The 16128-nt window shown below is 53.2% G+C and overlaps 1 protein-coding gene across 1 annotated transcript in view; it reads right to left on the minus strand.

Annotated features, from left to right (window-relative positions):
• Window positions 1-16128, minus strand: part of SIK3 (SIK family kinase 3) — a 91790-nt gene that overhangs the window by 4035 nt on the left and 71627 nt on the right. The window contains exons 13-21 of the mRNA XM_040616222.1: window positions 15830-15985; window positions 15168-15238; window positions 11323-11466; window positions 7976-8126; window positions 7065-7190; window positions 6673-6758; window positions 5861-5970; window positions 4977-5334; window positions 3763-4637 (exon numbers count right to left, since the gene is read on the minus strand). Coding sequence (XP_040472156.1) covers window positions 3763-4637; window positions 4977-5334; window positions 5861-5970; window positions 6673-6758; window positions 7065-7190; window positions 7976-8126; window positions 11323-11466; window positions 15168-15238; window positions 15830-15985 — 2077 coding nt within the window. The remainder of the gene's footprint in view (window positions 1-3762; window positions 4638-4976; window positions 5335-5860; window positions 5971-6672; window positions 6759-7064; window positions 7191-7975; window positions 8127-11322; window positions 11467-15167; window positions 15239-15829; window positions 15986-16128) is intronic.

Raw genomic sequence — 16128 nt, forward strand, 5'->3', positions numbered from 1 at the left:
CTCAACGACGCGCGCCACCGCAAAACTGTGGGTCTGAGATGAGATGGCACGAACCAACACCCATCGCTGTCGGACCAGCATGCTGCTGGCCAGGTGGATAGGGACCCCCAGCTGCTCTTGTTGAGGTGATGCAGCACCAGCACCCTCACCCCCCACCGCCCCAACGGCACTTGGGTAGGCTTCTCCCTTCAGCATTGAAGATCCCAAAAGATCCCAACGCTAGTTGCCTCCAATCAGGTCTACAAGAACACCACCACAGCACAGGAACCAGACCCTTTCTGACTGCCTCCCAGCACCACCGCCTTCCCCTCAAGCCCGAGCTCGCCCTCCACTCTCCTCCCTGCATTGCTCACATCATTACACAAGAGAGGAGGGAGAAGCATCTCCCCAGCCTACAACACGGGACGTTCTAGCACGGCCCTTTGGCAATTGTAAGCAACATAATCTTGCTGGAAGAGTTGGCCAGGATGTTCGCTTTTATCAGATGACTTCTCCCTGCCCTCCTACAATCTGGCTGTAGGAGTACATGAGTGTTCTGCCTGGCAAAGTCCATCTGCACTGCAAGCTCTTATGATCGAGGGTAAAGGCTACATTCCTATCAAGCAAAACCTCTCGTCATCAAGTACACGATGTTTTGAATAAAGTCCTGAGGTGTGGAGAAGCCTATCATCGGGTTTGATGTACATAAACAGCTCGCTCTCAGCGAGCAGCCCTGTGGAGCACAAACACGCAGACGTGGCCGTGAGCACTGGGCAGCCGCCCTGAAATGACACAGCTGCAGGTAGGCTCCCTGGCCAGAGCTATCGGCTTTCGTGGCGCTCCAGCCAGCAGGAAGCAATCTGCTGCTGTGCTGGGACACTGCACCTCCTGGCTGGGACTGCAGCTGCAAGATGCCAGAAAGATGCTCCCCACAGAGACCTGTCCATAAAGCCACCAGGATCCAAACGAGACCCCGTCCCAGGCGCAGTCTGCCACCCGCGCTCTCCACGCTGCTCGGCCAGCACGCCGCTCCCAATGCCCTTCCACCCTCCGAGACATGGCGGTTCTGCAGGAGCCCCGTCCCGGGGCAGACAGCGATGCAGCCAGCCTCCCCCTTCCTTTGCACAACCGTGGGGTTACGTGCGGTTAACAGTCAGCTTTCCCGGAAAAGCGAGAAGGAAAACATGAAGTAACAGATGTTGGCGGAGCAGTGCCACCCACACACTGCTCGGGACGCCGCTCCAACTGTGGGAACAGTTGTTTGGGCCAACAGCCTGCTTCTCCAGCTCCACAAACAGCCCTGGTGCCGAAGTGCTCCGGCAGCCAGGCCCAGCAGCGAGCCCCGGCACCGGCCCCTGCGCTGCAGGCAACAAGGCACGATGGGGCAAGTCCCCTTAGCCTGGAATGGCCTGGGCCCAAAATACAACCGCACGCTTCCCGCTGCCAGCACAGCACCTCTGGGGACGTGGCTCAGGCTGAGGGACAGGACAGCCTGAATTCACGCTCCCTTACTCGCCCCAACCCTGCTCCAGCAGCCCGAACCCGCGGCAGGAAAGCCTTTCATCCCTGCATCCATAGGGGACGGGCTCCTGCGCCAGGCGGCCTTTGTGTCGGTGAGGCATGTGACACTGGCACCGCGGGCAGGACCACCGCCGCCAGCTCAGCTCCTTCAGTGCTGAGGAGAGGCAGGTTTCCCATGGGCAGCATTCCCAGCCCTGTGACGGCTAGGTTGGAGTAAAACTGGAGCAAAGTCGTTCAAAAGTGGTTTAGTCACATCCTAAACACAGACTTGGTTGACACTCTCGCAGTCACCAGCTGCCATCTCCAGCAGATGCTCAACAGACAAGCCAGGGCTTTTTGATCAGGGTCAACGCGCTCCCTTAGAAGGCACAAATACTCCCAAGTCACTGCAAAGTTACACCCCGCTCCAGGGAAAATACACTTGGTGAGCCGCGGCACAAGGGAAGATACACCCCGTCTCAAGAGAAGCTGCAGTCTTACAACACAGCATAGGGAAAATAACAGGAGAACCCAGGGATGCGGGTGAGAAAGCCCAGCTGCCAGCACCAGCACAGGGAGAGGAGCTACGCTCAGCCAGGGCAAGTCTCCCCGCTCATCCCCCGGTGCCTGCGCACGGTGTGCTGGGGAACGCTGGAGCCGGGCTACACACGGGTGAGGCAAAGCACCGGCATGCTAGCGGCACGTTCACCGAGGTTTTGTAGGATTTAATCGTAGGTGCGGGCACCTCGGCAGCTCAGATGTCAACCCTGCCTGGAACCGAAGCAGTGCAGGCCTGATTCCAAGTGGGTTATTGAAGCGCTAGGAGGAAAGCAGTGCAAGCGGTCACATCTCAGGACATAGCTTACTACATGAGCCCTACAAACAGCCCTGTCAGAAGGGCTTACACAATACTATTTGTAAACATTTACTTGCTTTTACTCATTTACGAAGTCTTATAGGCTAAAGTCCTTTGCCCTTGTGTAACTGGCTCTAGCACCATTATGGGGACAGAAATTCAGCTTCGGACTTCATTAAAACTTGTTGTTCATCGAACAGTCTACAGTATTATGATGCAAACTCATGATTCGGAACAAAACGCACCTCCAGAGCTTCCAACCTCTGATTAACCTGGGGTGCTTCTCCCCTCTCGTGCTTCAAGCACCACAGGGAAACCTGCGGTCCAAGAGCAAACACCTTGGTAATCCAAAATCTAAGACTACTGCAAAACAGCCGTGCCTTGTCCCTACCCCCAGCCTGCTCTCTGGGGGGCCAGGGCTTGGCATGCCAGCTCTGCCCTCTGAGCCAGCCTGTTCCAACCCAGTACTTTCCCAACAAACCCATGCTGTGTCCCCAAACAAAGCCATGCCTCCTGTGCCCTGGACACTGCTCCTCCCCAGTAGGGTCCTCTGTGCCAAGGGCAAGCTGATGGCTGCAGACCAGCACAACTTAGCCCCGCAGTGAATACTGATCCGCCCAGCTCAGCCTGGAAAGCCTCTCTTCAAAGCCCTCTTAGCAAGGGGCTAGGATGGTGTTTTTCATGCAGAGAAGGCCTGTAATTACAGCTCAGGCAGGAATTTCTTACAGCACACCGCTGCCAACGCAGCCACCGAGGAGCAAAGGCGCAACTGCTTCCAACTAGCAGGAAAGGTCTGCAGACGCTAATGGCAAGTTTAAACTCACTTTCTTCAGAATCAACCCCTTCTAGTTCAAGCAGAGCTAGAGCCTTGCTGCTGCTGCTTCCCGAAGCGCCAGGGGAGCTGCTGCAAGGCAGCCTTAGCCGCGAGACATTTACCACCACTCCTGCTGTGCACGGTTGCGGAAGCTGTAGCAAAGCCTGGACTCGAGGGTCTGTTCTCAAGAGAAGGAATCCTCTGCTACAGTTAGGGGTACGCTAACAACTCAACTGTTTCTAGCCTGTTGTTTACACAGGATGGGGAACATCGCCAACGAGAGCAAACACGTTGAGAGCACACAGCATCCCCGAGAAGATGGCGGTGCTCTGGCAGCTGGTCTTTACCTGCCTGCAGAAGTAGGTCAAATTCCAAAGAGAAGCAGCCGATCGGGTTCCCTTCTTATTTAACACTGTTTATTAGAGAGACTATGCCTGCAATTTACTTCAGGCCACAAAAGCCAAGAATCTAGGTAATTCCGTGCTATGCAAAGTATGTCACGGAACCCTTGCCGTGCTGGGTAGAGACGGTGTCCTCCGGCGGGAAGGCAGGTGGCACGCAGCCAGCACGGAAGAGCGTTTGTTTCGCCTACGCGAGCGGCTGGAAGCCTTACCTCTGCTGGGCACCTTATTCCTACTGAATCCAGCAGCGGGCTGATGTCTGTATTGATGCGTCCCCAACTCCTGCGCGTGATTAGCAGTTCCTAGCAAAGATTCTGGGTCCCCGTGCCCTCCTGCATTTACAAGCAGAGGGGTCTCGTGGCAACCTTTGGTCAATGTGTTTGAACTCTTACTGTCTGGAAAGCTGTCCCTGGCACCCTCGCATGCGCAGTCCTCCTCCATGCTCTCCGAATGGAACAGGGCTGGCTGGTGTACGTATCCGTGCGGCGGCACTGACGCAGGTACCTGCTGGATACATTCTTGTGCCCTGATTTTTAAGAGATGTTGGGGGCTGTTCTGTGGGTGGTACGCGTCAGCACTCTGATAAGGCAAAGACAACGACTGGCGCTCCGAGAGGTTCTGTCCCACGCTGGGGCCCATATTCCCAGCATCCCCTTGGCTCATATGCCTGAACAACTCTTGAAATTCTTGCTGCTGCTGCTGTTGCTGCCGCCGCTTGATGAGCTGTGCAAATTCTGCCTGGGGCAGCCGCATGTCCGTGTGCCCCGTGAGAGAGTGCCGGGGAGAAAGCAGTCCCTGGAGGATGTGCGGTACCTGCTGGTGTCGGCTGTAGTCGGGAGGTGTTGGGGACAACAGTGCTTGCTGTAGTGCCGATGCGGTGTAGTGCTGCTGTTGCTGATGTGCATTTTGAGGGAAACTGGGATACTGGTCAAGCTGCGGGACTTTCAGAGCTTGCTGAGCTGCAGGAAACCCAACTCCTCCCGATGGGCTGTAGCTGCTGGGGGAAACGCGAGGCTGCTCTGGGAACAGGTGGGGGTGTAAGTGCACCTGGTCGTAGTTGGCGGGGGGATACCTGTTCACGTTCAGACTGCAAAGAACAGAAAAGAGCGAGTGACTGCACTGCAGCAGCTCCGGCTCGGCCTGGCATGCTGGGCTGCCTTGTCTGCTCAGGAGGCAGACAGAGCTGCTCCCGGGCATGAGCTGCTTCCTAAGGCACGCGAATGCAGCAGCCTGGCAGACTGGCAGAGCTCTGACCTGGCTCGGGAACTGCTGCCCAGGGGCAAGGAGACAGCTTGCTCCCAAAACCAGCGCGGCACAGTCCTGGGGTGGTGAGGAAAGCACGTCTCACCCCGAGATGCCCGCCCTCTTCTCTTCCTCCCTGCTCCCAGCTGGGGGGAAGCAGTGCAGGGACGGCTGGTGGCCTTACCTGTGCGACTCGGCGCTGTCGGCACTGAGCTGCTTGGACAGCTGCCTGTGGCCGTAGGTGAGGGAGGCCATCAGGTTAGCGCGGTGCTGCATCTGGATCTGGTTGGCGCTGGGGCTGATGGGCATGCCCCGCGCGTGGGAGGACATGCCCTGCCCGGCCACAGAGGCCCCTTGCAGGAGGTTGTTGCTGACCATGTCGCCGGGCTCCTGCACTTGGATAGTGACCTGCTGAGGCTGTGACTGCTGCTGCAGGCCCAGGCACGTCAGCCCCATGTTTGGGGGAGGGGAACAGTTACCAGACTGCGGGAAGATTGTGTTGTGGGATGGCATCCCTTGGAACTGGGACTGGGAGGCGGCACCTACAAGGAACAAAGACCCTCAGCACCTGTGCCGAGGCTCGGGAACGAGCTCTGCCCCGCATGGGAGCTGCTGCTCTTCTGGGCCATACTGGGAGTCCCGGCGGGTGCTGAGGAGCACTGCTCCCGACTGCTCTGTCATGCTGTGCCAGCGTGCAAAGGTCACAGCAAGAGCCCCTTGCACAGAAAGAGAAACAAAGCGGAGCTGACAGTGATTTGCATAAACCCAAGAATATCAGCCCTTCCTCCCCACCCCCGGGAGCGATAAGGAAGGATCTTATGACAAGAAACCCAACAGCACATTCCAGCTGGCAGCTCCTCACAAGCTCTCAACAACACAAGCCCTTGCTGCCAGATGGAGGATCTTTTACATCATCAGCAAACCGCGCAAGGACTGGGCCGCAGGGGGGAACTGAAGCCCCCGGCACCCCCCCACACTGTTTTCCCGGAGGTTTGGTAGGACCATACGGTTCTGCCAAGTGGCCCACCCAGAGGAGCACAGATGGCTCGGTGAACCGTCAGCGCTTACCGTGGGGCTGGAGCACACTGCTGCTCACGGGAGGTGGGCTGCTGTTTGGTTGCCTGAAGAGATGGTTATTAGGGTGGTTCGGGGGCGGGCTGGATGGCTGGATCCGCAACCTACGCAGAGAAACAAGCACCTTTTCATCATGTCTGCTCCTCATTAAGATGCCTTTTCAACTGGGAGAGCTGATGCCAAATGTTGCATTTCTCTTGTTTTAAATAAACACCACACAGCCCTTGCTTGGGATCCCAAGCTCTTTACAGCTTGGTTTCTCTTCTGAGAGCCACTGGACTTACCTAAGTCACACAGGTAGTAAGCATAGCCCAGTGGCTACAACAGAAACCCGGGCATAATACAGCCCAGGCTCGCCTCCTGACTCACTGTGGCCAGTGAGAAACCCTCCTTTCTCCCTTCCCACAGGTCAGCCCACCTCATCTACAAGTCAGGGTGCTGAAGCCAAGGACGGTTACCTAACCAAAAGCCTGAGAAGGTAAGAGACACCCAGCAGCAGCTCTGAGTAGAAAGCATGAGAGGAATTGGCTACTGAAGGTAATAACATGTTTAAGCTGGTCAAAAGGCAGAACTGTCAATCATCTGTTGAAAGCAGGTTTGTGCCTTTGCATCATGTTTCTCTGCTTCTAAAATTCCTTCAGACAGAATCCAGCTAAGAGGACCAGGCACATTCACCTGGGAACTGGCTATGCTATTCTAACTTTATACACTTCCAGCTCGGCCCTGGACTCTCCTAAGTGCTCATCCCTGGGCTTGAGTAAGAGCAAACCCCATTCCCCAGAGCTTCGCTAAAGCCGTTCTTTTACCTCTGAAGCTGATGAGTGAGCAGAGCTGGCTGGTTTTCACAGGGAGCTTGCAAGGGTGGAGACGGCTGGGGTGGCCGGATACAGTCCTGAACCAGGCACCAGAAGAAAAAACAAAGTGTTTGCAATCAATAATGCCTCAACTAGAAAATTTAGAAAACACTGACTGGCGAAGTAGGACATATTCACCAAATTCTCAGTCCCTCACTGCAGCTCTGGCTATCGCAGCAGCTGTGCAAACATCACTGCTGACGTCCTTCAGGCTTGCTTTTCACTACAGCAAGCCGAGCAAAGTACCCTCCTCAACCCCTCTGGGACCCGCTCAGTAGCTGCATCTGCAGCAATGCGGGAAGACACAGCTGAGCCTTCAGAAGGTCTGGCTCAGGCTCCAGTACCTGAATCTGCTGATGAAGAATCTGATGGTGCTGCTCCTGCTGGTACAACATGTGCTGCTGCTGTGTCTTCTCCAGCGTCCTCTCATCCATGTGCCCACCATACATCTTCTGAAGCTGCTCACACTCCTGTAATGGATCCGATGCACCCTGTAAGTGACCTTTTCGTGCACGGCACGCTTGCTGTGCAAAAAGGCACTCTCTGCAGCCTACCCATCTGAAAAAGCCAGTAAAGAAATCCTAATCCATTTAACTTGACAGAATCAGTGTGATAAGATGGCTAGCTCAAGCCTTAGACAACAGAAATGAGTGCACGTGACACCAAGCGCTGGTACCGTTACATTCCCTTAAAAATGCAAACACAAAGCTCTAGTAATGGTAACTTCAAGGTCAAAAGAGCATCTCATATTTCTGCTGTGTTGCAAGGTGAAAGTCCTGTCCTGGGGCCGAATCCTGCTCAAGCCATTGATAAGACGTGCTCTGGCTGCATCGGGAAGAGCATACAATACACTCCAAAACTCTGGTGGTAGGAACTGCCCTTTTCCCAGGACACCCTGGAACAGCCCCAAAACTCTACTGCCACATAAAGTGTGGGAGAGCAGCAGCCACAGCCTGACAGCGCTGGCGGGACCTGCGAGGGCAGGCTGAACAGCCCACGCACGGGCAATGCATGTGATCTGCTCCCCAGAAAAAGGGGGGTGGAAGCCCCCAAGGCTCCTGGCCTGCAGGCAAACAGAACATACGTTTAGAGGACACTCAGCAGGGTTGCTGCAGATATACAGAGGGAAAGGCACCACTGCGCGTCCTCAGCCATTAGCAGTGAAGATTTCACTCTTTGCCCCCTGAGGCAGCAAGGCTAAGGCAATAAGAAGCCGTTGCAGAGGCTCTTTTGAGGACCCCCACCCCTCCCTTACCTGCTGAAGCTGTTTGATGCTACTGTTATTGCCCATCTTCTCCAGGTGGGCTTTGAAAGCCTGGATGCTGGCAGCACCATCAGAGAAGCGCCGAACCGGGGAGAAGCGTTCAGTGGGGAGGTGCAGCGTATTTGAGTCCTTGTAAATAGAACTGAACACATGGGGAAGTGGGTTAGTGATGCCAGCAAAAAAACAAGCTCTGGTGCAGAGACATGTAATATACACCAGCCATGCCAAGTTCTACCTGCCCACTCACCCAGAATAAACCATGTTTTAGATCAAGAAATGAAGTGCCATCATTACCATGAACAGGAAACAGGATTACTGAGTATCCTCAGTGCCTGGGCAGATGAACGTGTTTTAAGGCTGGAGACGACTCAGCCCGAAACCAGACTCCAGATGGGCAGCAACTCACTGTCCACCCATACAGATGGATCTATCCCTCAGATGGATCTATCCCTCAGATGGATCTATCCCTCAGATGGATCTATCCCTCAGATGGATCTATCCCTCAGATGGAAAAGGGTTACAGAAACCATTCAGCACCATAAACATCTGAAATCCCCCTCTTCAGTTGCCACTTCCTGAGCCTTCCAGCTCCCCAGGGCCCCTGACTACAACCGATGCCTGTGGAAAACAGGAGGGGCACATGGAGAAAGGAGCCTGAGCGTTCTGCAGCCTCTGAGGAGGAAGGGGGGCTGGCATCTGTGCTTAGAGATGCACTGAATCAAAAAAAGAAAGAGGGCAGGGACGTAACTCTGCACAGTAGGGGAAATCTTTCTAATGCATTAACCAAGCTGTCACTTCACAGGCAGAGCCTCCCAGCTGCCCGGATGCTTGGCACTCGGTGATCAGAATGGGGACATTCGAAAAGCAGACACAGCCAGCCTTGGAGGCAACCGTGCCCAAGGCACTACAAGCACCTTCCCTTCACAATGAGGTTTCCTCTTCACCATCAGAGGGAGCCAAATTTTTTTCAGGAGCTGTTTTCTCCCAGAGTTGGTGCTCCCCATTACCAAAGTCAAGCACTAAGCTCCTGCCCTGCCATTAGGTGCAACCTGTGCTACCATTAGCAAAGCTAACTTTCCATACACGTCACTGTGTCTTACAACAAAGAAAATCAGGTTTCTCTGCCTGCACTAATGGTTCCTGTGCAAATGCAATCTATAAAACCCAGCAAACATGGAGTATTCTTCATGGTACAGGCTCCAACAGCAGCCTTTGTCTGTGAGAAGCTCACAGAGACATGGTCTTGACAGCACTGCTGACATCCTGGCACTAAACCCGACAGGAGCCCATCTGGCTGCACACTGGTGTGGCCCTGAACCACATTACTGCAGGCAAGTCACTGCTGTGGCTACTCTGAGCACAGCTTTCCTGAAGCCTGTTTCACCAAGTGAAATGGTTTCTCCAGGAGAGGCTTCCCCTTATCAGAAGGTGACTGATGCTGGACCGTTTCCAGCATGCTGGGTTCAGTTCTTGTCACTTGGTCTGCCTTAGGACCTACTTTAGTTTCTATAGATGACACACAACTTTCTTCCAAGGACAGTGCTGTGCCCCTGCCTTTTGCTGCCACTCCATCCATTGTCCTGATCCATCTGATCTCCTGCTGTAGTGATGGAAAGCAGAAGCTACAGATAAAATTATGCTGAGGTTCCCAAATCCACGTGGCCAAGGCAGAACAACTGTCCTGCCTGGTACAACTGTGGTACTTCAGTTCTGCTTTCAGTTACTAAGTTCCCATGACCAAAACCACGTGCTACTTAAGAAGATGGCTTAAAACCTGTTAGGTGCTAAAATAAAAACCCACCTGCCATTCAATAACTTCGGTCTATTCATGTGATGACACAGGACTGCTAATGGTTCCTGTGCCATACATGTCTTGGACACAACACGGGGCAATCTGTTTAGGCCATGGTAAGATGAAGTTTCTGTGATTTTGCAGGTAAAACACGAGGCAGGCTCACAGCATGTTACTGACACAGAGGGTGGAATGGGCAGATACCACCCTGCTCATGATGCAACAGCCTCAGGACTCCAAAGCCAAGAGGCAGAGGTGACACCAACGTATTTACAGGACATGTTTTAATGCTCGTGTAAAAAATCAGTTCTTGCAGTGCATGAGAGACCCAGCTTACCTTTATGATTTGAAGCAATCCTTAAAGCAGGACACAGCACATTCTGGTTGTTTTGCAAGCTGCACTCCTCCTCCTATCCAGCTGTGACCCTAGAAATCTTTCTCCTCCTGCTCCTCCCATCCCCCAAGCACCTCTGTGAGGGACTAACTTCAGGGTACAGAGGTGCTTATCTTGGTTTTCCGGAGTTCCAGCGTGGCACTAGCACTGTCTCAGTCTGCTCAGAGTTCACCTGTCTCTGCTGATTACATCAGTGCTCAGCTCAGCAGGTATCTGGCTACAATAAAAAGCGCTTTGTCAAGCCTGCCAGTGTGAGCTGGCTGAAAGACTGAACACGAGCACCAATCTAGCCGGGTAGGCGACTGCTTTCTCAACAGTTGAGACCAACAGGCAGCAAACTGCAGTTTGCAATTGGTTTGCACTCTCAGCACTGAGAGGTTCAGAGCCCTGGTTTTTAAGCTCCCTCTGCAGCACTAGCATCCCCCATTTGCTGCTGTGGCAAGGACCCTGCATCAAATTAACCCCTCTCTCCATCAGGAGTGCCCCACCCACGCATTTTGAGTGTGTTTAGATCCAAGCTGCAGAGGTTCCCTCTTTCCCAGACGTTGCAATTTTCTTCTTCCCACTCCAGCTTCCTTTCCCCACATCACTCCCATCAGGGATTCAGATTAGAAATAAAATGACTCTTGAGGAGCTTTGCAAAGAGACTTCGCAGTCAAAACACACAACTCTGGTGCAGAACAGTGAGGTTTTTAAGCTGTGGTGTAGATGACTCTTGATGCAGTCTTTTGCCTGCATCTGCCTCCGAAAACATTCTGCAGAAAATCTGCTACCTACTGCTAACTTGACACCTACCACTACAACAGAGAAAAGCTTTCCTTTGAAATGAATAGCTTATTCCCAACCCTTATGCGATGGCAGCCATTCCGGCAAGTCATCTTCAGCCACGAAAACGGGACTGGAGGGGAAGAGCCAGCTGATTCCTGCCCCCACGCTGCCTGTATCTGTGTGGGCACTGAGCCCACGCCAGCACAGAACTCCAGTGTCCCCATCATGGTCAGACACCCTCTGCTCTGCGGGTCTGCTCTTTGTATTTGTTCCTCCTCCTCACCCCTCCCTGCCAAGCGGGATGTCCTCAGTGCTCCATTCCAGACGACATCTGAGCAGGTTTCCTGGCGCAAAGCTGCCCGAACGGCCGGTGCCATTACTCACCGGTGCTGATCGGGTACCAGGTGTGGAGCCCAAGCCCGGGGTCGGAAGGACTGCTGTCCTAGCTGCCTCTGCAAGTCTGGAGGGATTTCAGCTGTAGGGTTGGTCATTGCCAGAGTGTGCCTTTTTGACCTATTTGCCAAGTATCTGCAACAAGCAGGAGCACATTTTATAAGAGACTGATGGGAGTACTCCAAAAACAGGGAGTGTTAGAAAATCCAGAGTAAATGGGAGGGAAGAACGCTGGCTGCAGTGCTCAGAACCAACCAGGGAGAAACACACCACAGACACACTGCCCGTGCCCATCACATCAGTGGGTTTTCAGGGCTTAAGGGACAAGTGTAGTTTCAGCTGCTTGTGTGCTACCACCAGCCTCAGAAGGAAAGAGCAGCCACTTCCTATTCGCAGCAGGAAAGCCACGTTTCTTCTCAAGGGGAACGCTGGTATATCCCTTTGGGAATACCCAGGTGACTACCTGCCCTCAGTGTGGATTTACTCCACTACAGCAGGTCTGCCTCCCTCTCCCAAGGCCCCACTGAGCCGTGGGGGAGCCTGCTGCATGCACGGAGCCAAAAGACGAGTCACAGATAACCCTAGCAAGAGCCGGCTGGAGAACAGGCGCAGAGCAGAGCGGCTGCTCAGCTGCCCCCTTGCAGGGTGGCCTCTGCCTGTCAGACCTACACCAGGATGCCCTGCGCCTAGCTGTGAGCAGCAGCCAGCATGTCAGCAGGGGAAGGGGGCACGAGGGCCACCCCACCCGGGGTTACGGGTGGGTAGAGCCTCCGGCTGTCTGAGGAACACGAGAAGGGCTCTGCTGAGAAAGGGCTGGTGCCCAGCCCAGCCCAAGTGCGCCATCTAGTCCCTGCTCCATTCTCCAGGGAGCTGGGAATCACCCAGCGATTCACCGGGCAAAATCAGCACGAGAAACGGAGCAGCAAGAGGGTCCCTTCCTCTGGGGCCAGCGCCATCAGCACTAAGGCTGAGCCCCCCTCTTAAACCAGAGCCCAGGGACAGCAGCTTAAACCAAAGCATCCTCTGCATCCCAACTGGGAGACTGCAGTCCTTCTGCAAACCCTCTAAAGACCGGGGGAGCGTGCAGGGCTGAACTCGGAGCCTCTGCTTCGGCAAGGATGCGACAAAGGGCCACACAGCTCTGACGGCCGCTGCCCTGAGCTGCTAGCTACTGGCTGCAGCAATGCTCAGAGCAGCTGGGGGCACAGGGCCAGAAGAGATAACAAATGAAGCACCTACCCAGGATGCCCTGGCTTGTGACGAGCAGGGGAGCTAGCACTTCACCCACTCAAGGCCGGGTGGGATGAATGCCCACCTACGAACGCAACTATTTCTACTCTTGTGAACCAGTGACAGGGTGGCTGTGGTAACTGTGACAGAGATCACTTGGACAGCAACACCAGGGAACTAACAGGGAATTCTCACCTTTGCTCTTTTCCTCTACTAAGGCTCCCTGCAACTTCAACTGGCAAAGCACAGAAGAGCAGCAAGCAATAAAGTTGTTGCCTTCTCCAAACCCGGGCTCTCTCTGCTAGCTGCTGAAGCCACTTAAGCAGAAGACAGCAAGTTAACAGAATGAAAAGTGCTTAGCCTTGTGGTAACTTGCCAAAGTCTGTGCCATTAGCTGTTTAAGAATCATCTGATGCAGACAGGGAAAGTTTCCCAAAGAGCTTTACAGTTGTGGTTTGCTAAGATCATTTTATTTCAAACCTCCAGGGAACAAAACAATCATGAGCTATAACAGCATTCTGGGTGGAAGAAAGTTTCCCAAAGCTCAAAGGAGATGTGACTGTTCCCTGAACAGAGAAAAGATTATGCTCGCTTTTCAAGGTCAGATTAAGGAGGGCAAAAACTGCTCACTGGTGGCTGCATACAGAGCATCCGGAGCAGTGTTCTGAGAAGCTAAATATTTGCATCTGTCCCTGATGTTAATGCTATTTACCCTTCCCCTCTGATGACTGCTGACATGTTGCAACATAAGGGGGTGGAGAGCAAGTTAACACACAACCTGGACGGGGCTTTTTCTGGGCCATCTGGTGGAAGAAGAACGTGTGGTATGAGAGGACTAAGGGCAGCACTGCCGAGAGCGGCCAAGTGACCTCTGGGTCCAAGGAGACCTGCCTTTCAGCGGGATCTGAACGTTGCAGTGGCTTGCAACCTACAAAATACTGCAGGGGGGTTTCCAAAGGTTTCCAGCTGAGCTTACGCATTAACTTAAGAGACTTGACTGAAACCTTAGGTTTTAGAATAGGAGAGGTGCAAATCTGTCCAGGTAAGATGTCCATGGGCAAGGGGATGCCCTTGCCAAGAATCAGATTTGCAATCAGAAAGACTGTCTACCAGTCTTGGACATAATGTCAGGTGGACATTATGGGCCCTAAATTACAGCTTTTAATAGCTGTCTGGGCAGTGCATTTGTGTACAGTTGCGTACAGAGTCCGTGTTCCCGAGTCCTGCTAGGGAAGACAGCACACAGTTAGGGTACAGCAGCTTAACAGGGCCTGAATGCGGCCCACCGTGCCTGGTGTGCATGCTCTTCGTCTGCTCAGTACTGTGACTCAGTCTCATTTCTTTCATGATGCTGCCTTGCAGCTGGGGCAGGTCACGAGCACGTACCTTCCCCGTGTTGTGGCTCGGTGGATGAACAGCAGCTCATGAGGCTGGAAAATACTGTCCTCACTCTCACAAAGGTGAGGGTGGTGAAGAATTAGAGTATAAGGCTACACAGAAAACACAGGACGTGCTCTGTGCCAACTCAGGTAGGGCTGGAAGTGAGTTCTTCCATTTGTACCAGCTTTGACTTTCTTCTAAGCTCAGGTAGGCAAAAGGAGCCTCAGCGCACACTCTGCACAATCTGTCACTGCACACACCCACCGTTCAAATCCCCCTTCCCTCTGGAGCACTGAAAGGAGAAGAGCTGGCGAAGGCTCTGGAGTACGACTTCTGCCCAGCGTTTCTCTGCCTGCCACCAACTCCCAGTTTGAATCCTTCTCCTGAGCACAGCCCCTGAGGAAACACTACCTTACTCGAGGTGGTAGCCTGTACAAACCGGGGTTGGGGGGTAATCCAGAAAACTTTTCAAGTTTGAGGTAGGAAGTAGGAGCACTCCACAACCACACCCACCACATGTAGTGCACCAGCTGGTTAGCAGAGAAGAAACTATGCAGAAGCTACTAAGAAAATGTTAGCAAGGACATGGTTAGTGTTTTCACGGATTGAGAAAGTACAAGCATATTCCACCCGCCTCCTAGTATGTGTTTGGAGCAGACAAAGAGGACGGAAGTTTCCAGCCCGATATCTAATGATCCTTTCCTTATTGGAGCAGACTATTTTAAGGCCTATTGCTGAAATCGGAAACTAGAGGTAGCTGTATTTCCAGCAAGCTCACTTTGTTTAAGGCATCAGAGTTGGATGTTTACTGCATGTCTTGATACAAAAGCTGCATTGACACCCAAGGCCACAATGAGATCTTCCTAATCTCCATCACTCAGCAGGGAGGGGTGAATCACTTAGCACTCATTTTGCAGGTTAGTGTGTATTGCATGCTGGTGCACACTAAGCAAAGAAATTTAGCAGTTTCAGAGTTTCTGGAGAACCTACTGCTCAATTAGCTGATCATTTCAGGGGGAATCCAGCTTTGTAAGCACCTAGCAGCGTCAGAGGAGTAACTGCCTACAGTACTCAACACCCACAAAACCAAGAGAAATGTTGAGCCTTCGCTGTAATCAACTTTGTTGCCTGTGATGAGGTTGTGCTTGTTTTAATTCAGCTGCGGAACACCACAGGGTGAGCCTCTTGGAGGTAGTAAGGGCAAATGTGAACAGACTGGGAGTTACCTCTGCACAGCTTCCTGATCTGGCTCCCCATCGGAGCTCTCCTCGTCCACAGGGGTGACAGCTGGGACAGCCTGCAGAGACGAGAGAAGCCATGGGTTCCAGAAAGCAGTCAGCATGGTCCCATCCATGCAGCGGACACCTGACCTTCCTAAACAAGCTTTCACAAGGATATATGTCCAGCCTCCTGCAGCACCAAGGACACTTGGCCAAGAAACCTTTCCAGCATTCCTTCCCCAATCAAAACTGCCTGTTACAAGGCTGCTGCTTCTTTTGGTGCTACCAGTAAAGTTCATTAATATAAGTGCCCCAAGGATGAAAGTATGTGCATTAATGTACGGTTTTCTCTATTAGAACAGCAAAGGAGAAGAAAAGCAGCTGTTAAAAAAGTAGTTCACAAACACCGTGTCAATTCCAGAGAATACCATCTCAGCTGCTGGCTACAGGAGAGCACAGCAACTCTCCCACAAAGGGAGAGAGTACCTTGCTGCCCCAGAGTGGGGAACCTTCAGAAGCAAGTGGGCACACTCCCTGCAGTGCTTCCAGAGTGCTACAGACTGAGCCTGCTATTCTGTCTGCTATGACCTGGAGGCAGTCGCCTCTGCCAGGGGGAGAAGATATTTATAAGCACACCACCAATTCTCTTCTCTCCTTCTGCTACTTACTGGCGTCATAGTGACAAGCGGAGATGGACCTCGAGGACGTTTCAACAGTTGCTGTGCGTGTAACTGGATGTTGGCTCCGCCATCTGATGCTCTCCGCCCCAGAGGACCCATGCCATTCAGCAGCTGCAGGGTGGGGGGCTGCAGCAGCGACTGCTCCTGGGAAGCACAGACAGTGCTGTTATCAACCTGTATGGCAGCTTCAAGGTCACAAACCCAGACACGCAGGCATGAGAGAAGACAAGCCTTCTGGGCTTCAGGAGAGATTAAGGAATAGCACCAACACCTCAGAGCTGACGTGG

This window comes from Falco naumanni, chromosome 16 (genome assembly GCF_017639655.2).
Source record: "Falco naumanni isolate bFalNau1 chromosome 16, bFalNau1.pat, whole genome shotgun sequence".
In the NCBI taxonomy this organism is placed as follows: domain Eukaryota; kingdom Metazoa; phylum Chordata; class Aves; order Falconiformes; family Falconidae; genus Falco; species Falco naumanni.